The sequence below is a fragment of the Vigna radiata genome, chromosome 6, assembly GCF_000741045.1.
Source record: "Vigna radiata var. radiata cultivar VC1973A chromosome 6, Vradiata_ver6, whole genome shotgun sequence".
NCBI classification, from domain to species: Eukaryota; Viridiplantae; Streptophyta; class Magnoliopsida; order Fabales; family Fabaceae; genus Vigna; species Vigna radiata.
The window spans coordinates 7,793,111-7,812,445 of NC_028356.1; the positions used below are offsets into that span (position 1 = coordinate 7,793,111).

Here is a 19,335-nt window from a genome sequence, read left to right on the forward strand (position 1 = left end):
TTACGATGATAATTCTTGAATAAACTTTTCATTCTTATAATAATTTTCTTCTATTTTTTTATATTCATACACGCACAATATATATATATATATATATATATATATATATATATATATATATATATAATTTGATGATTCAATGACCTAATCCAAATCAATTTCAATAATATAGAGTCATATCTAAATTAATCTCAGACCAATTTGTCCGTAAAAACATCCAGAATTTTAGCTTCATATATGTATTATTGCATATTATTATTTTACAATAAATTTTAGCTTCCTATAATGTTGTATGTATTATTGCATTTTTATTATTTTATAATTTTACAAGGTAGTCTTTTCTTACTACCAGGTTACATAAAGCATCCATAATTTCTGGACCCAACACTTGTAAGGTTTTTGTCCAAACCTAGCTGTAAGAAAAATTCTTCAGGTTAGTTTTAGAATTCAACCGTTACACAAATTTAAAGGAGATGACTTTTTCCTAATATTCTTGTTAGCATAATTAAATACAATAAATCCAATTTTAAATATTTATTGTGATTAAAACATATTCAGCCAATAACAGAATCCATGAAAAACAATAACTGAAATCAAAACTAGATTACTGACATAACAAATATGAAGATTCTCTGAAAAATGTAACAATAATTTAGAACAATCAATCAGCATATATAACAACAATATTGTCTTAGGCAGCAGATAAGATAGGTTGTCAGAATCACTCAAAACTTACCAAATTGCAAATTGAAATAATAAAGGTATAAAATAAATAATAATAATAATAATAATAATAATAATAATAATAATTTGGATAATGTCATCATTGTCATGATCCAAAAGTATAGAGAGGGCCCCACTTTCACGGTCATTGTGAGATTTGAGGAACAAGTCAAGTGTTGTCAGTGTCTTACAAGGGTAGGGCTCAGCTCAGCCATTCTATCTACACGCCGCTCCTTCACACTCTCTTTCACAACCTTCACCTTACTCTCTGGTATTCTTCTTCTTCTTCTTCTTCCTCTTATTCTTCTTCTTCTTCATAATCTCATTTCGCCTTTCCGTCGTCCTGTGTGATCCATGTACCATTCTTTCAGTTTGAGCCTTGTGATGTTTGAAAAATAAGGATCTGAACAGTTTTTGAGTTGTGGTTGATATCTTGTTATTTTGGGTGATCATCAATGTAAAATATAAGGGTCCACGTCTCACCCATCTTAATTTAATTCGAAAGGGATACTGGTTGGTCAGATTTGAATGAAAAAAAATAATAAAGGCTTCTTAGTTTAGTTAAGGTTGTATTGATGCTGATGTGGGTAGGGTTGTGTTGTGTTTATTGATTTGGTTTCTCGGGGACCAGGTTTTCTTTTTGTGACCTTTTATATATTTACATCCAATCTTCATCCCTTGGCGATCTAAGAAAGAAATCTGAACAGAAAAGGGAGGTGAGAGTGTGATTCAACTTTTTATGTCCATCTGGTGATTGGATCTGCAAATTCTGCATGTTTCACTGTTTTTTGTTTTTTTCTGTAAATATTTTGACATGTTTTCAGCTTCTGATAGGATTTTTTTTTCTTCTAACATGTCTCGACTTTCCCGTTTGAGATTCTTCTATGGATATAGAAGATAAGTAAATCAAATGATTCCTATGATTTGAGCCAACTATTTGTTACTTGGACACGAGGGTTATTCTGTTCTCGGAACACAGATCCTGGATCTAATTGGAGTTATGGTTTCTGTGACTCCAAAACTAGTTCTATAGAATCTCCCAATTTGCATGTAGTTTGTTCTTGTACGGTTCTTTTCGGAGTGATATTTTCATCGCTTAATTTTGTCATAAATCTGTGCATGGATATACTTGAGACTGATTAAACTGCAAAATCGAAAATTCTAAGATGTTCTATCTGGTTTCTAGACAGCTAAAATGCAAGGAGGATTGAGAACATTTTTGTCCAACGGGAATGTCATTAAAAATGCTGTTCTGCAACGGGTTCGCATGGTGAATCCCCTGTTACAGCCAATCGCCTCCTCACGGTTTGAATCTGTTACACCTGCTCGCATTGAGGAACATGGTTTTGAGAGTACAACAATTGCAGACATCATGAAAGACAAAGGCAAGGGTGCAGATGGATCCTGGCTTTGGTGCACCACAGATGATACTGTTTATGATGCTGTTAAATCGGTAATGTTTATTTGATTTTATTTCAGTTGTTTTTGGAATAAATCTGGGAGTTTACAATGGGTTGATGTATGTTCTTACATTGACATCCATTGCAGATGACCCAAAACAATGTTGGGGCTCTGGTTGTTGTGAAACCTGATGCGAATAAGGCAATTGCAGGGATTATAACCGAAAGAGGTATCCGATTGGCGTATAAATTGTCTAATGGATGATTTAGTTTTCTTTAGAAAATAATGGCTTATGTCTGATGCAATTCTTTACGCTAATGTCTCGATAAAATTGTTTGGAAATGCAAAGTAGTGAACTTAGATTTTCTATATTATAGAAACAAAGAAAGAGGAGGGAAAAACTCTTCATCTGTTTCTCCCTATCTGTGACATATTAGATCCTAAAATTCTATTTAGTTTTGGGGCAAGATTTTTGGTAAGAATAGTTCAGTTCTATATATTCTGCATGTTTTATATGTTAAGCTATTGAGCATCATATACATAATTGCCTAACTGAACAAGAAAAAATGAGATTGGTATGCTTGACACACTTGGCACCCTGTAAAATCTAAAAAGGGTTGTATTGTATTCACTCGATGGTGCTTTTGGCTTTCAAGATTCTTTGTATCATGTGCTGTAAGTAGTAAATACCTGCATGTGCTCTGATGAGAATGCAAAATGATTTATGTTGGAGAAGTAAAATGTCTAATTGGCTAACGAGCTAATAATCCAGGAAAAGCCTTTGCATATCAATATATTTTTCGACACAGTTAAATAGTCTTATTTATCTACAGCACTGTCTGTTTATCCTTTGGTCATTTGTGTTAACTATTTGGTCTTTTTGTCATTCAGATTATCTGAGAAAGATCATTGTGCAGGGAAGATCTTCCAAGTCTACCAAGGTTGGAGATATTATGACTGAGGAGGTATGTGTATTATGGTACTTCTTGTGTTTATTTCAACTTGGAGAAAGATTTTATTATTTCTGCTAACTTGCAGAAAGAGCTTTTGAGAAACAAACTACTGTTTTTCCAAAATTAAGCTTTGCCAAACATACTGCTATTCTATAGTGAACCTGCAATTTGTGCTATGTTATCTGTTCAGAGAATTAAACTAAAATTCTAACGTTGTGACTGCAGAACAAACTTATCACAGTCACTCCCAATACCAGAGTTCTACAGGCTATGCAACTGATGACTGGTATGTATGAGCTTTGAAAATCATCCTTGGTATGACTTCTGAGATAGTCATTATTATAATCACAGTTTGTAATTGGATATTATTATAACAGGACCAAAATTCACACTGTTACTAGATGTATATATTATTGTTCATTCGGAAAGATATCATATAAGTTTATGATTACACAAGCTTGTAAATCATGTTTGTGATCTTATTCTGCATTTTCTTACAGATAACAGAATCAGGCACATTCCTGTGATTGATGAGAAGGGGATGATTGGAATGGTGTCCATTGGAGATGTGGTTCGTGCTGTGGTGCGTGAGCACCGTCAAGAGGTTGAGCGTTTGAATGCTTTCATACAAGGGGGTTATTAGATGATGATGATGATGAAAATCCCTGAAGAGCATTCAAGCTAATTTGGATTAAGTAATAAGCCTGAGTGCTTGTAAATATGTTTGTGATTTCAGTTCTATGAACATTAACCCTAATGGTGTAGCAGCATGTTAATAATAACAACTGGATGCAGTTTGAATCTGTTTTCAACTTTCGAAAACATGTTTCACTGTTGATTGAGTGCAAGTTCAAATCTGCACTCTGCAGATGGTAACTTTTCTTTTTGCCCTATCATGGATGCCACTGTTTAATATGTTACTTTTATACGTAATATTTTCAAATAAGTGCTTGAAAAAATTATGAATGAAGAAAATTATGTAGTATTAGATAATACATTTATTTTAAAATAATTCGTATTTCATAAATTTATTTTAAAACTAATAAAATATGACATGTAATATTTGTGTATTGAAAAAATGTATAGTAAGTTTTAAAAACATAATAATATATAATTATTATCGTATGAATTCGAATTAAAATTATATGTAATAAAATTGTTAACATAAAATATTGTAATTTATTATTATTATTATAAAAATATTATTATTTTGTAGATTAGATATTTTATTAATAATAGGAAAAAAAAACAAAATTTTAAGTTTTACATCTAAATATTAAATAAAAACGTTTTATTTCGTCATTTATTGATGTGTTGTATCATTAAGTTTTAGGTTGTAGGTTGACTCGAATAAAAACAACTTTTTTCGTTCATAAAAAGGGAAAATTTTAGATTAACACTCTTCATTTTCTCTGCACTTATAAATCTTCTAATAAAATAATAATTCTTTTACTTTTATAGGTAATCTTTTCTAAATTATTTTATATTTTGAAACAAGTTTTCGAGCATATGGTTTCTGAAATAAGTTTTCTAAAATGTATATAATACTTTTCGAAATAAACTTTCCAAAATAAATATTCTAAAGCAAGCTTTCCAAAACCCATGAAATATATTTTAGGTTTAAACCTTTTTTAGTCTTCAAGTTATAAGTAGATGTTCAATTTAGTCACCGCTTTTAAAACTGTCAACGTTTGGTCCCTAAGTTATAAAAGTTGTTTCAAATCATTCTCTGCCGTTAACGGTGCTAAAAAGTTATAACGTTTAAGTGACTGTGCATGTCAGGTGTCCAATTATGGTTGACGTGGCAAGCAATGATTGTTGTTATGTGTAAAATAAAATAAATTGTTTGTGATTTTTTTAAATGTGGTTAAATTAAGATTGGGATAAAAATTAGGGCAAAGTAAAATTGGGGCAGAGTGAGATTGGGGATTATATTTTTCGAGGGTTGGGGAATTGGTACGTAGTGTTCGTTCTGTGATTCGTTGAGACAGAGCTTCGTTGCTTCGAAGGAGATTGGTGTCGAAAGGAGCATTGTCAGCGTTTGTGGTGGGGAGCGACTTCCTTGGAAGCGTGGTTCGTCAGCGAGGACTTCCTTCGAAAAGAAAAGTTGAAAGGTGCGTTTTTGATGACTTATTTTATGTTGTTGGGGTCCCCCATGGAAGTATGTTGTCTTTTTGTCCCCTGATATTGTTCTGTTGTGGTCCCTTACTGTGTTTTGTTGCCTTTGATGTGGTCCCGTTCTTTAATGTCATTGAAAACTTTGGGCACACTTTTTGTATGTATTTGGTCCCCAAATTGGACAAAAAGGAATTGTTTATTCTGTGTTTGTTTGTTTTTTGTGTGGTTCATGCCTTTTTACTTAAGCATCACTGCACGTGTATAGTTGTACGTCAAAAATATAGAATTTAGTAATGTGTAATAGTGGGTGGTAGCATGTTTAGAATTTAGTCTAACAGTGACATTTATATAGGCATTTTATAGTTGAACATTAACCAAAATGTCCAACTGTGATATCGAGGTGGTGTTTCACCATGGGGGAAAGTTTATGATTACTGGGACATTTGGATATCATGGAGGTGAAACTAGTACGTTGATCATTGACCCAGACAGATGGAGTTTTTTTGAAATAATGACCATACTAAAGGAGATGGGTTATAGAAATGTTAAGGAGTTATGGTATTCTCTGGGTGGCCCTGTATTAGAAGATAGGTTGGAATTGTTAAGTGATGACAAAGGTGCATGTAATTTGGTAAACATTGCTAGAAGAGATGGTCAAGCTCATTTGTTTGTGGTTAACTTCATATCCCAACCTGAATATCTTTATACGATAGAATATCATAGTCAATCTGAGTATGTGAAAATCAAGGAGGTGAAAATCAAGGAGAAGTTGAAGGAGGTGATGTGGAGGTTGATGAAGTTGGTGAGCAACAACTTCCTCATGTTGAAGATGGTGAGCAAGAACTTCCTGAGGTTGAAGTTGGTCAGCAAGAAGTTCCTCAGGTTGGAGTTGGTCAGCAAGAAGTTCCTCAGGTTGAAGTTGAGGATGCTGAAGTTGAGGTTGGTCAACATGGTGAACAAGGTGATGCACATGATGTTGATGTTGATGTAGTTGTTGAAGAACATGCTGAACTTGATGAGGATGCACATGGTGAACAAGGTGGGGATGCTGATGTTGAAGATGGTGAGGATAATATTGATGATGGTGACGATAATATTGATGATGGAGTGGGGGATGCTGAGGAAGAGGACTGGCTAGGGGGAACAACAAGGGAATGTAGTACTCAAAAGAAGCATGTACAGCCAAGGGGAATTAATGATAGTGAGTGGGAATCTGATAGTTGTGATAATATATATTTAAGTGATGATTCAGATGTTGAAACATCAAGATTTGGAGATTTTGCAACCTTCAAAGAGCCTACAAGTATGAAAGATCATATATGGGAACTTGGAACATATTTCGCTGAAAAAGATGACTTCATTGATGCAATTAGAAGTTATGGAGTACACAATGGTAGAAAGTTGAAGCTGTGGAAGAATGATAAGAGAAGAGTTAGCATGAAATGTTATGGGTCACAAGGGAAATGTCCCTGGTACGCTTATTGTGGATATAGGAGTACCCAGCATACATGGCAGCTAAGAAAGATTGTCGACAGGCACACTTATACTAGAGAATTCAAAATTGGTGTAGTTACCTCTAAATGGTTAAGTGGTAGGTTAGAGAAGAGCATGAAAACAAATCCAGATATGAAAATGACAAATCTGCATAACAAATTCTGTAAGAGATATAATATTGTTGTGTCTAGGGCTACAACAAGTAGAGCAAAGGCAATGGCAACAACCAACATTGAGGGTAGCTACAAACAACAATATGAAAGACTCTATGATTATGCAGAGGAGTTGCTGCGGGCAAACCCAAGCTCAACAGTTAAAATTAATGTAGAACCAAACCAAGATCAAACCATATTTAAGAGAATTTATGTGTGTTTAAAAGCATGTAAGGACAACTTTGTATCCTGTAGACCAATTATACATTTGGATGGCTATTTCTTAAAGGGGAAATATGGAGGTGAGCTTTTAACTGCTGTTGGAAGAGATGCTAATGACCAGATGTGTCCCTTAGCTTATGTTGTAGTTAAAGTAGAGAATAAGGAATCATGGACTTTTTTCTTGGAATTGTTAATTGAGGATCTTGGAGGTGGGGGATTTTGTTCAAGGTGCACATTTATATCAGATCAACAAAAAGTAAGTACCACAAAACCCTTTTATTCATTACTTTGTAAACCATTGAAAGTAAGGTGATTTAATATTCATGCCCTGTTTGAATAGGGACTTCTGCCAGCTTTACAAAGTCTATTGCCTGATGTGGACCAGCGTTACTGTGTCAGACACATTTATTCAAATTTTAGAAAGAAGTTTACTGGCTTAAACCTCAGACAATTACTATGGAAGGCTGCAGTATCAATAACCCCTGAAGCATGGGAGTCCGTAATGAGACAGATGAAGGAAGTTAATCTAGACGCATTTAAATACTTGGTACAAATTCCACCAAGGCAAGTTCATCTAGATGCATTCAAATCTTTAATATAACATGTTGTTTAACTTGATGTAAATGTTTAACTTTATGTGAATGTTTAACTTTATATTTTTGCAGACATTGGTCTAGATCCAGGTTTACAGGAAGACNTGCTTGTGACACACTTGTCAACAACATATCTGAAGGTTTTAACAGTGTGATCTTAGATGCACGGGAAAAACCAATAATATCAATGTTGGAACAGATTCGAATGTACTTGATGAACAGGTGGGCATCCAATAGAGAGAAGATCAGTAGATATGAAGGTATCATTTGCCCCAAGATTAAAAAAAGACTGCAGAAGGAGTTAGAGAAGACAAAATACTGGATTCCCAGGTATCAAAACTTCTCATTTGGTCTAAATAGTTATGTCTTGTTCTTAACATTAATTCTTTACCATTTGACAGTTGGTCAGGGATGCAAATATTTCAGATCACCCATACATCCATCATTGCTGAGAAGAATGTGGTTGATGTTGAAAAAAGAGAATGTACCTGCAGAAAGTGGACAATAACAGGAATACCTTGCTGCCATGCACTCACAGCCATGAGGTTTCTCAACCTGAAGAATACTTACCACATTGGTTTAGGACCTGCACGTTTGAAGAAACATACAACCTAATCATTTTCCCTCTGAATGGTCCTCATCTATGGCAAAGGACTTCAACACCTAATATTCAGCCTCCACCAAAAAGAGTCTTGCCAAGTAGACCACGAAAGAAAAGAAGACTCGAAAGTTGGGAGCAAAGGAAGGATGATACACAAATTGGACAAAAAGGAATTCCTAAGAAATGTTCCATATGCAGACAAGTAGGGCATAAAAGACCTAACTGCCCTCAATCAAATCAACAGCAACCCCAAGAAGGTACACCACACCAGCAACCTGTACCAGACCAGGAACCTACCCCACACCAGGAAGCTACACTACACCCTACTCAAGGAAGTGAGATTACTGAACAAACCCAGCCAAATCAAACAACAACAACAATTTAGATTGTATTACTTTGTAGTTTGGATATGTGGCTGTCATGTATTTTGGATCATGTTTTATGTATTTTGGATGATATTTGATGTATTTTGGTTCACTTCAAATGTATTTTGGTTGACTTCAGATGTATTTTGGTTAACAACAACTACATCTTTTTAGATTGGTCTGGGTTATTTCTTAACATCATGACCATTTTAGATTGGTCTTTGTAATTTGACCTTGAACATTAGATTTATATTACTTTGACCAATATATTGTCATTTTGATCATGAAAGCAGATTCTGATTATAATATTTCAATTACTTTGTACTTTTATATTGCTTTGTACTTTACATTGCTCTTTAGAAGTTTATGGAAGCATATTCTGATATCATCAACTTAAAGTGAGAAACATTATAATATAACCAAGTTAAAGTAACAAAATATAACCAAGTTCATTACAACCTCAATCTCATTCATTACAACCTCATTAAAACCAACAATCTCATTACAACCTCAATCTCATTCATTACAACCTCATTACAACCAACAATCTGATTACAACCTCAATCTCATTCATTACAATATAACCAAGTTCTTCATAACAAATGTGACAGATACACCACTTCAACAAAATTAAAACATACGACATACAAGGATGACGATAATCAACCCCATCATGCATAACATTGATATTAAGACCTTCTCCCTTTTCTGATAAACCAAAAGTGATCTTTCCAAATTAATGATCTTTCTCCTTTGCCATCCAATTGTAGTATCCCTTTCATCTCCATTATCTTCAATGTGCCATTTGAAGAAATTACATCCTCGCACTTCTTCATAACGACTCCGCCTGTAATTAGGGCAGCCCCAAAAATGCTTGCCCTGGTTCTTAGGAGTTTTTGCCACTCTCAATATGGCAAGCTCTCCACAATAGCAGATTTCGCTGCCAACCATTCCTCTTGATGATGAAGCACCATGAGAGCTCCCCCATGAGCACGAGGAACATTGATTCTTTGTCATTGCCTCTCGGAAAACTGCAATAATACTTCGTCCAGCTCAAGAAACCAAAATAGAGAACACCCAAGAACAAAACAGAAACCCCAAACAGATAACACCCTAAACAAAGAACACCCCAACACTAGATCCTGAGGTTAAGGTATGCACCTAACAGAAACCAACTTCCTTACCTTAAGGCACACACTTGAAACAAAGGAAACACCCAAGAACAAATCTTGATGTCTTACAACGAAGAACTTTTACCATCCAAATCCTTCACATCAGCTTAAATCCTTCACCTAACCTCCTTCCATCCACATGAATATGTTAGGGCAAGCACCACCATCACGAATATATAATTTTTATTCCAATGTTTTTTCTTATCTGGCTTCCCATTGCCATCGTTTTGCCACGTTTGATAACTTCTTTGCCACATCATACCAACATTTAACGTCGTTCTTACACATTTAACGACAGGGATTGATTTGAAACAACTTTTATAACTTAGGGACCAAACATTGACAGTTTTAAAAGTGGGGACTAAATTGAACATCCACTTATAACTTGGGGACTAAAAAGAGGTTTAAACCTATATTTTAAAAGGAATTTTTAAAAACGATATTTTTTCTGCAACACGTTCTCTCTTCCTCTGCAGTCACAGTGATGCAACATCGGTAGCAGTGATGTAGTACAATGGAGGAGAGTATTTTAGTCTTTTAGTTAGTATGCGTTGCAGTCAGAAATTATGGGGTGCAGGAACCAAAAGTTTAAAACAAGGGCATGGGCTCAAACTTATTTGGGTTTTCTTCCTACTCCAACCGTCCTTTCTGTATCTCCAAATTTTACTCTGAAAACAAATTTAACCTTTGAAAAATATATATATATATATATATATATATATATATATATAATATAAAATAAATTAGTTAAATAGTAATTACTATTTACCAAAAATATTTACTATAGTTTCTATATTTACTAAACCATCATGCACCTCTAAGTCTATGTATTTATTTTTTCAGTTTTCTTGTTCATTTTAGCTTTCTTATTCATTCAATAGTAGTATTTATGGTCTTTTCGTTTATCTTCCAAGTATACATACTGAGTTAATTAAATAAGTTAGAGAGATTATTTTTGATCTTGATTTGTTGTTGTCATCATAAAATCTGATAAAGCTAATAATTAACTTGGGATAAAGGCGTTTGTATTATTAGGATGTGAAAGGGGTGGAAAGCACAAGAAATAAAGATCTAATGTTCATCCTAGTATATTCTACATAAGAAAATATGAGTGTCCTTTTAAATTGAGAGGCAAATCAATTTCAAATGGAGAGATTGAGTATTGAAGGTAATGTGTAGATATCATATATAATCATGATTAGCAAAGACTTTAATTGGTCACCTTTTTGCTGAGAGGTTAAATTTATTTCATTGGACATTCATTACTTATTAATATAACCAATAGTCAATTGAAGCTTAAAGAAAATAATGATTATAATGTGACAATAATTAAACAAGTATATAATGTAATATACACTGATAAACGATCATTGAAAGGTTCAATAAATGAATTACAACAATTGATGATGATGTTAGAACATGATAAATACCTACTAGAGTAGATCAATGAATCTGAGGTGGTGAATGACCTATTTTGGATACATTATGAAGTAGTAAAATTATTGAATGCATTTAATGTTATTTTCTTGATGAATAACACATATAAAACCAACAAATATCAGTTTTCATTGCTTGAGATAGTTAGAGTCACATCAATAGGGTTGGCTTTCACAAATGCCTTTGTATTTTTATCAAGTGAACGAAAAGATAATTTCACTTGGACTTTGTAAAGGCTAAAAGGATTACTTTTTACATCTGGTGGTGATCCATAAGTCATTGTTAGCGACAAAGACCCAACTTTCATGAATGTCACTAATATTGTATTCCCCGAATGTTATAATCTCTTATTTCACTTCCACTTTCAAAAAAATGTGCAAGTCGAGTGCAAAATGTTAATCAATTTTGTTAAGGATAGGATGATGTCATGGAAGCATGAAAAAATGTCATGGATTGTGAACACGAGTCAATGACTCTTGGATCACTCCGTATAAAAAATACTTTGTAAAGACATTGACAAACTGAGTAATGCATTTAGGAAACACATAATCAAACAACTATGTTTTAATATCATTTTTTTAGTTGTTTTTGTTATATGTTTTATAATATTGTTCATATAATTTGTATCTAGGTTGAGTTTGCTCACGAGAGCCTGAAGAAAGTATTGGGAACTAGTATAAGAGACATTTTTTCGTGCTAAGATGCAATTCATAACGTTGCCATCTTGCAACATAATGAGATAAAGGCACCATATTAAAAAAAGAATCCAAATCTTATGAGTGACGCTATTAAACCAAACAGATATAAATGATTGGTTAAACATGTATCAAAATATGTTTTGTGACTCATTTCTCAGGACTTCGATCAATTTTAGCATATAGAATTTGATAGTGAAAGTTGTGGATGCATTTTAAAATGAACATATGGTCTACCATGTGCTTGTGAATTAGCACGATATGACCCTAATTTAATTCACGAGTCTTAAATTCGTATGATTTGGACTGGATTGATCTTTTCAAATATTTCATCAAATGAATCACAAGCATAATTATGCATTCAAAAGGAACTCGATCTGGTGTTCAATCATTTAAAAGAAGTTAACATGTGACAATTTTAAGCATAAGTTACTTAAAAAAATTTGTCATGCTATGACATTAATGGTACCTCTAATGCATAGAGTTAAAACGAAGGGTGCATAAAAGACTAAAGTTCATCGATCTCAAAGTTCTACAAAGTGTCAACCTTCATATTTCAAGCATGTAGATGCCTTGCACCCCATACATGATAGTTCTATAGTAAAAAAAGAAATGCAATCTAAGGCTAAATTTGTGCAACATAAGTTAGATCAGTTCCATCCGATTTGTCACCCTTATATTGTTGATATTGTTGATGATCATTATGGGTATAGATGCATTGTTGCTTTGTTGGAGATGGGTGAAGATTCATGGTCTCTTATTAGACATGATTTATTTAAAGAACTTAGTTTGTGGTGTGATGAATACGCAAGATTAATGGGAGGTTGTGATTGACTAAAACAACTAAGGAAGTCTTTGTTAGTCGACTCACAATTAGGGGCACATATTGTTATACTTTACACTTTACTTATTATGTCTTACTTCTTTCTTTCATAACAATTTGTTTCATCAATTACAGGCTAATATGCATAAGTTGATGACTATATCAAACATTGGTTATGCTATTGTTAATCGATATAATATTGTGTTAGTTAGTTTGTCATATTGTTGAAATACTATGATCTTTCCACTACGTACTATACCACCATCTAGTATAAGACAATATCAACTAATCAGTCTATGACATAATTAAGGTTCTCATTTTATGTAGGTAAAGTGATTATTATTTTTTACCATTATAAAATAAGTTTCATTTACTAATTTTATCTTTACAGGCTTACTTACAAGAAAGTTTTCCTTTATTGATGGTAGATATCATATCGTCTACCACTGTTACCCCAAGACGTGGGCGTGGTAATCTTTTTATGTTAGTAGGATGCAAACATTTGTAGAGTTGATGAACTTTAATACTAGTCATGTAGACTTACATAAGAATTTATATTTGTGTTATGTAAAACAAATTATTAAAATAAAAATTCGGAGATGTTTAATCATATAAAATGAAGTTATTTAATTACAAATATTACTTAGAAATCCAAAACAATCAAAACATAATAAAAAAAATTTTGCTAGGATGATGATGGATGTATTGCGTACATTGCAACCTTATTTGTTGTTATGGGCATGTTCTTTAAACATTGCACAAACTATGTGTAATGCCTCATTCGTCTGGTGTCAGTCTATAATGCCCTCACTCACATAACGGCAATCCATCATTGTCCGTAAGATTCTCATAACGTGTTTGATAAAGTTATGCAATGAAGGTAAGAACAAATTAATTAACATTCTTTAATAGCATAAACACATAAACATTGTACGATTACATACCAACAAACCAAATTCATACTTCGATCTCTTACAAACTGGAATTTCATATAGAAGATGTTGGTGAAGTCGAGGTACGGGACTCGGTTGCACCAGGAGTAATATAAGGATAAAATGCCTTTCTAAACCACTGGAGGCATCTCTTAACACTTGCAGACGAGGAGGAAACCACTGTGACATTTACTAACACGTGTTCAACAAAGAACAACCAACAACGATCAATGGTTGTTAGGTCAACCTTTGGAGTAATGTTTGGCGACTACGAGATTGGCTGCTCATAACCAAATTGCCTTAACATGTGTTGAGACAAATGTCAATGTACAATCACACCTATCCTGATCTAGTCAAAGAACATACTAATTAACGACTAATCCAATATACTGATTGATGACTAATCCAATGTAATTCATAAAGGCCCAAATCATCCCATCATATGTCAAGGCATCTAATTGTACCTTGATCTCTTGTAGACTGAAAATTTATCTCCCTATGAACACTAAATATCATAATATCTCTAAATTTCCAATTTTTTCCTACATAAGATTCATCTACCAATTTTGACTACACTAAACATTTACAAATAATTGTAAATGAAAGAAATGCGAACGAATATATACCTTTGACTGATTGTTTTAAAGTTGAACATGTGCATGAGTTGTGGTGGTGAGAGATGTGGTGCAGGATGGAGAGCAAGAGCACTTTGGTATGAGGTGCTGTGGCACTATATTAGAAGAAAGGAGAAAATGTGAGAGTACAAGTAATTGAGATAATTATGGAAGGGAATTTTTATTCTTTTTGCCCTATCAAAAAAGTAATTTACACATTTACAAAAATTTGGATATACAGAGAAAACTGAGAGATAGAAGAAAATCGTCCTTTTATTTTTCTTTTTTTGCAATTCTGATTCTCCGGTTCCAAAAAAGAATTGTAGTTATAATTGTATTTTCAAAGTTTTACTTGTAATTTTTTGGAGATAGAAGTGTGAAGTATAAACTATTTCTTTCTTTTATAACTGATCGAATTATAATTTAAAAAGCCAAAGAAAAAACAGTAATTGTTACTATCTTTTATTTTTGAATAACCGACAACAAATCACGTCAAAGCTTAACATAACGCAAAAGTCACAACCAATAACATACGTGGCTTGTAGAATGGATCAGAGGACACAAGTGAAGCTTCTGCGTCAATAACCCACCATTGCGTCCTCATCTTCACTTCTATTTATTATGCTACATAATTGCTACTCATTAGGTACATTTTATTCTTTTCTATTTTCAAAATTTTCATAAAACCTACTTTTTACTTATACTTCAATTTTCTTTAAAATATTTTGTTAAAAGTGGGTTATAGGTCTAACTCAACCCCACAAAACCGGCTCACCCCACTTATATATTATAAATTGGCCTTATCTCTAATCGATGTGGGACTTCCAACATATTTAACACACAAAATATAATATTATTATTATTTAATATACATTTTTCCAATGAACTCTCTTTAAAACGCATCATTAACAATGTAAATGTATAATCGATTAAGAATGAAAAAGTCAGTGTATGTATATATATATATATATATATTGCCCAAACTTTAAACATTAAAAGAAGTGTGCTTTTGTCTTTGTCCCACCCAATTCCTATCCCTTTTGGTGGGTTTTGTTTGCTTCCCAAGGAATTTTGTGAAGTGGGAAAAGCGAAATGGATGGCCATAATGTACTTATGGTGGCAAAATTCACATAGGTTTTGGCCTTTCAAAAATGACACAAAAATAATTTACTTATGAATTATTATGGATATGTTTTGTATTTGTTGTGAGGAGAGACTCCTCCAATACCATTATCGTATCTCTTCCTCATAATAGAATATACTTTTCATATCATGTAATGTCTTCGGTCCTGTTTGGTTTGATACAGAAAATCAGAACAAAAGGGCTTCATGGAATTCACTTCTTTTGGTGCATTCTCCTTTTATGATTATGCTAGTCCAACCAAAGTACTGCTATGGCTGGCATCTATCTTCTCTGGCATAATCTTCTGTCTTATTGTAAGTGAACTCAGATTCCTCGTTAGTTGTGTTGTGTGTGAGTTTTATGATTGGAGTTTCTGTTTCTTCCCTCTTCAATTTCTTCTTTTTGTCAAACATATGTTCAGTTTTATCTTAAAGGGGTTAATTCTAAGAATGACTGGTTGTAATGAAGAACTTTTTGTTGGCAATTTTAAAGCCTGATCCTTTTCTTCCTTCTTGAAGGCTTATACATCAACTGCTTTTTTGAGTTCTTTGTTGATCAAGGGATATAGCAAATTGAGCAGTGCAGAGAAAATTGAATGGAATAACAGGTGAAGTGTTTTTGCATAATCGTTCCTGTTTGCATATTGATTAACTGAGTATTAACATAATCTGTAATGCAGGGGATTCTCTACGTTTCATGCTCTCTTTGTATCATCTGCATCTTTCTACCTCATCTTCTTATCAGATGTCTTCAATGAGAATTCACAGGAGGTAGTTATTAATAAATCATCAAGGTTATCAGATACAGTATTGGGGGTAAGTTGAAGATATAAGCAAAATTTAGTTGTTAATCTCATAACATAATGCCACTTGTTTTGAAACATTGTTGTCAAGATTCTGTCTGTCATACTATGTGAAATTTATTTATGAATGTTAACTTGTTGTGTTTTGTTTTTCATTATACTTCCCTGCACAGATTTCTATTGGTTATTTTCTAACAGATCTGGCTATGATTCTTTGGAAGTTTCCAGCTTTAGGGGGTCTTGAATATGTAAGTAGATACAGTCTTTCTTGTTCTTGTTCTTAACACATTAACAACAGTATCAATGCACAGTATCTGACACAATATTTAGGTTCTACACCACGGGCTATCCATAGGTTCCATTACACTATCCCTGCTAAGTGGTCAAGTTCATATCTACATACTAATGGTTCTTTTCTCTGAGAGCACTACTCCTTTTGTAAATCTTAGATGGTAAATCTCTTGTTCAGAATTTCATTTACCTTCATGTACTTCTATCAACATTACTTATAACAATAGTTCTATATATAGGTACTTGGATATTGCTGGCCTTAAAAGTTCCAAACTTTACATTTGGAATGGCATTGCATTGTTCCTCGGGTGGTTGGTACTGCTACTGTCTGATAATTATTGTCTTCACCTAACTCTAATTACTCTGCTAAGTAGGTTAAGTATACTGTCTAGAACATTGTAATGATAAAATGTACAGATAAAGTATGTATCAACCAACTAAAACATGGATCTGAAAATGCTGAAGCTATCTGTTTTTCGACAGCAGATGCAGAAATTTAGTCCTTAGAATAAATGTTAGCAGAATGTCAAACTTTGTTGTGACTTCTGGTTTTTTTGGTTGTTATGAAACTACTTTTCTTGGTAGTTCCAGGTGCAAACCAGTTAGACCTTAATGAACTTTTTGTGCAGAGTGAATTCAATTCAACCGCTTGAAATTTCTATCCTTAATTATTATCTACTCTGTGGTAGGTTGCAAGGATTTTCTTATTCATGTTCCTTTTTTACCATATATGGACCCATTTGGTTGAGGTTAGCATGTGCTCTATGATCCTCTCTGTTACGTAATTTTTTGGATAATGATATTTAAACAACATTTTTTTATAATATTTTTTTTATAATATTTGAACATCATCTACGTATCATTCTGTGATTGGTCCAAAATTACTCCATAATCAATAATAATAATCATAAACACCATGAACCAATTACAAAATAACACATAAATGATGTTCAAATATTATTAAAAAAAGTTGTCTAAATATCATTATTCTAATTCTTTACAATTTTCCTTCTTTATTGCACTGAATAAAAACTGTATATGGTTTATTTTAGGTGCAGGAGGTCTTTCTTTTTGGCTTTTACACCTTGATTATGGTGCCTTCTGTGTTGGCAGTGATGAACATATTTTGGTTCTGGAAGATTGCAAAGGGCATGGTTAAAACTCTCACTAAGGCAAAACACAACAAGGGAGCATGACAATATACTCTTAACATAGTATCTCGACATTGCCAACAATTGTTTTATAGTACAGTTACAATCAACACTCTTGTTTTAACCTCAAATTGTAAGCTTTACTTCAATTGTATATTTTGAAATTTGAAATACTCAATTGAAATTCTTTTAGTGTCGAAATATGACCTCAGTCATTCTCTTAGCTTTTTTCTAATGAACAATAGTTAAATTAGGTTCTTCCTAATTTTACTGATAAAGTTGGTAAGCTAGAAGGATCTAACTTATAGAAAATGCTAGTTACCCGTTATGAATGAGAATTTAGTGTTGTTACTTTGTTTTTCTACTAAACTCAATAATCTCATAAACAATTTAAATATATTTTTTTATCTAGTGTTTTTTAATGATAAAACTCTGTCAAATAAGGTTTCAAAATGAAAAATATTTCAGATAAATAAATTAAATCATGGTCCGACACAGAATGTTGAAATATTATTTTTATAAACATTCTATTTAAATGTGTTATTATGTCATGAAAATTAAGATTTTCGATTATAAGAGTAGAAAAATATTTTTAAAAGTTTTAAAAAATTAAAATGTAAATAAAAAACTACTTTTTGATGTATATTTAAATGTGCTATTTAAATATTTTTTTTCACGTAACCATTACATTTCTTGTCAACACCTAATTTCGTCTAGAAAAATAAATAATTAAAATTAAAAAATAAAAAAATAATAATTAATGGTGGGTAAAGAAAAAAAAATATTAAGGACATATCACTTTAGAATATTTTTAAAATATTAGTTTAATATAGTAATAAATGTCTTGAATATTATTTGATTTATTTTTCTTCTAAGACCATTTCTTTTCGTATTTTGTCCATTGTGAATTAATTAAGGCAAGATTATCATAATATATATTACAATATGTGTATATAAATATGATATTATAATATGTGTATATAAATACGCATCAAGTGAAAGAAAAGAGAAGAAAAAACCAAGAAAAGAGAGAGATTGGCAAAAATAATAGAAAGAGAGTATAGAGAAAAATAGGTTCTCAGATACAAGGGTTCTGTCAATCTCAATCATCAAAGAAGAAACAGGAATTATCTAAAGATAAAAAGGTATGTGATCTCTGCACCATTCTTTTTTCTATTTTATTGTGCTCTGAAACTTTTTTTTTCTCAAAAGATTTTTACTACATAAATAAAGTTTTTTTTTATAATAAAATAAAGGGTACGCCGGTTTCTTTCTTTTTTCCACCATTCTTAAAATATAAAAAAAAATACAAAATATTTAAAATCGAAAATGGTTAATTTTTGTTAAACTAAACCTTTTTTTACCAAGACTACGTGATTTCTCATTCTCCATCATATAGGAGTAAGGTGAATCCTTTTCGAGTTCACTTTTCAAAAATCTCAAACAATCCATAATATTTTTTTTAAACAAACTCGTAAACATTTTTCTAAATAAAGAACTACGCAATCCTTGATTGTCCATTATATACTTAGGTATAAGGTCAATCTTGTCGGGTCCATAAAACAAAAAATATTTTTTTGTTTCTAATAATTTCTTTTATTTTACTTTATTTTTATTTTTGGAGAAAATTAAATATTTTAATAAAACCATGTCAACTTTGTACATTTAATTAT

At 32.3% G+C, this 19,335-nt stretch overlaps 4 protein-coding genes across 8 annotated transcripts; 3 read left to right on the forward strand and 1 right to left on the reverse strand.

The window, feature by feature from the left end:
• Positions 1–862: 862 nt before the first annotated feature.
• Positions 863–3,970, forward strand: LOC106765301 (CBS domain-containing protein CBSX3, mitochondrial). Of its 2 annotated transcripts, none has more exons than XM_014649877.2 (6): positions 863–994; positions 1,910–2,176; positions 2,272–2,353; positions 3,016–3,089; positions 3,303–3,363; positions 3,578–3,970. In XM_014649877.2, the coding sequence occupies exons 2-6, from the start codon at positions 1,919–1,921 to the stop codon at positions 3,718–3,720; spliced, it is 618 nt and encodes a 205-aa protein (XP_014505363.1). In that variant the 5' UTR covers positions 863–994; positions 1,910–1,918; the 3' UTR covers positions 3,721–3,970. The 2 variants fall into 2 exon arrangements, with proteins under 2 accessions (XP_014505363.1, XP_014505364.1); XM_014649878.2 differs by lacking the exon at positions 863–994 and adding an exon at positions 1,042–1,439.
• Positions 3,971–5,976: 2,006 nt separating this feature from the next.
• Positions 5,977–7,741, forward strand: LOC106763352. The gene is made up of 3 exons (XM_022782177.1): positions 5,977–6,027; positions 6,078–7,319; positions 7,404–7,741. The coding sequence occupies exons 1-3, from the start codon at positions 5,977–5,979 to the stop codon at positions 7,662–7,664; spliced, it is 1,554 nt and encodes a 517-aa protein (XP_022637898.1). The 3' UTR covers positions 7,665–7,741.
• A 734-nt stretch (positions 7,742–8,475) lies between these two features.
• On the reverse strand, positions 8,476–9,639 carry LOC106763353. The gene is made up of 2 exons (XM_014647552.1): positions 9,319–9,639; positions 8,476–8,532 (listed from the first exon to the last, which is right to left on the reverse strand). The coding sequence occupies exons 1-2, from the start codon at positions 9,637–9,639 to the stop codon at positions 8,476–8,478; spliced, it is 378 nt and encodes a 125-aa protein (XP_014503038.1).
• Positions 9,640–15,411: 5,772 nt separating this feature from the next.
• LOC106763071 (transmembrane protein 56-B-like) lies at positions 15,412–17,964 on the forward strand. 4 transcript variants are annotated; one of them, XM_014647241.2, is made up of 8 exons: positions 15,412–15,732; positions 15,937–16,025; positions 16,098–16,233; positions 16,394–16,468; positions 16,551–16,672; positions 16,751–16,822; positions 17,201–17,260; positions 17,625–17,962. In XM_014647241.2, the coding sequence occupies exons 1-8, from the start codon at positions 15,625–15,627 to the stop codon at positions 17,668–17,670; spliced, it is 708 nt and encodes a 235-aa protein (XP_014502727.1). In that variant the 5' UTR covers positions 15,412–15,624; the 3' UTR covers positions 17,671–17,962. The 4 variants fall into 4 exon arrangements, with proteins under 4 accessions (XP_014502727.1, XP_022637747.1, XP_014502728.1 ...); XM_022782026.1 differs by having other exon boundaries at positions 15,415–15,732; positions 16,751–16,826; positions 17,625–17,964; XM_014647242.2 differs by having other exon boundaries at positions 15,415–15,732; positions 17,564–17,958.
• Positions 17,965–19,335: the final 1,371 nt, after the last annotated feature.

Coding starts and splice junctions, on each gene's coding strand:
- LOC106763353 (XM_014647552.1), bottom strand. CDS start 9,639: ATGACAAAGAATCAATGTTCCTCGTGCTCATGGGGGAGCTCTCATGGT. Junction 8,533..9,318: donor TTTATCAGAAAAGGGAGAAG/GTCTTAATATCA, acceptor GGTCTGGTACAG/GTTGCTGGTGTGGTGTACCT.
- LOC106765301 (XM_014649877.2), top strand. CDS start 1,919: ATGCAAGGAGGATTGAGAACATTTTTGTCCAACGGGAATGTCATTAAA. Junction 2,177..2,271: donor TTTATGATGCTGTTAAATCG/GTAATGTTTATT, acceptor CATCCATTGCAG/ATGACCCAAAACAATGTTGG. Junction 3,364..3,577: donor GGCTATGCAACTGATGACTG/GTATGTATGAGC, acceptor ATTTTCTTACAG/ATAACAGAATCAGGCACATT.
- LOC106763352 (XM_022782177.1), top strand. CDS start 5,977: ATGTGGAGGTTGATGAAGTTGGTGAGCAACAACTTCCTCATGTTGAAG. Junction 6,028..6,077: donor ACTTCCTCATGTTGAAGATG/GTGAGCAAGAAC, acceptor GAAGTTCCTCAG/GTTGGAGTTGGTCAGCAAGA. Junction 7,320..7,403: donor TTATATCAGATCAACAAAAA/GTAAGTACCACA, acceptor CTGTTTGAATAG/GGACTTCTGCCAGCTTTACA.
- LOC106763071 (XM_014647240.2), top strand. CDS start 15,625: ATGGAATTCACTTCTTTTGGTGCATTCTCCTTTTATGATTATGCTAGT. Junction 16,026..16,097: donor AAAATTGAATGGAATAACAG/GTGAAGTGTTTT, acceptor TCTGTAATGCAG/GGGATTCTCTACGTTTCATG. Junction 16,234..16,393: donor TATCAGATACAGTATTGGGG/GTAAGTTGAAGA, acceptor TTCCCTGCACAG/ATTTCTATTGGTTATTTTCT.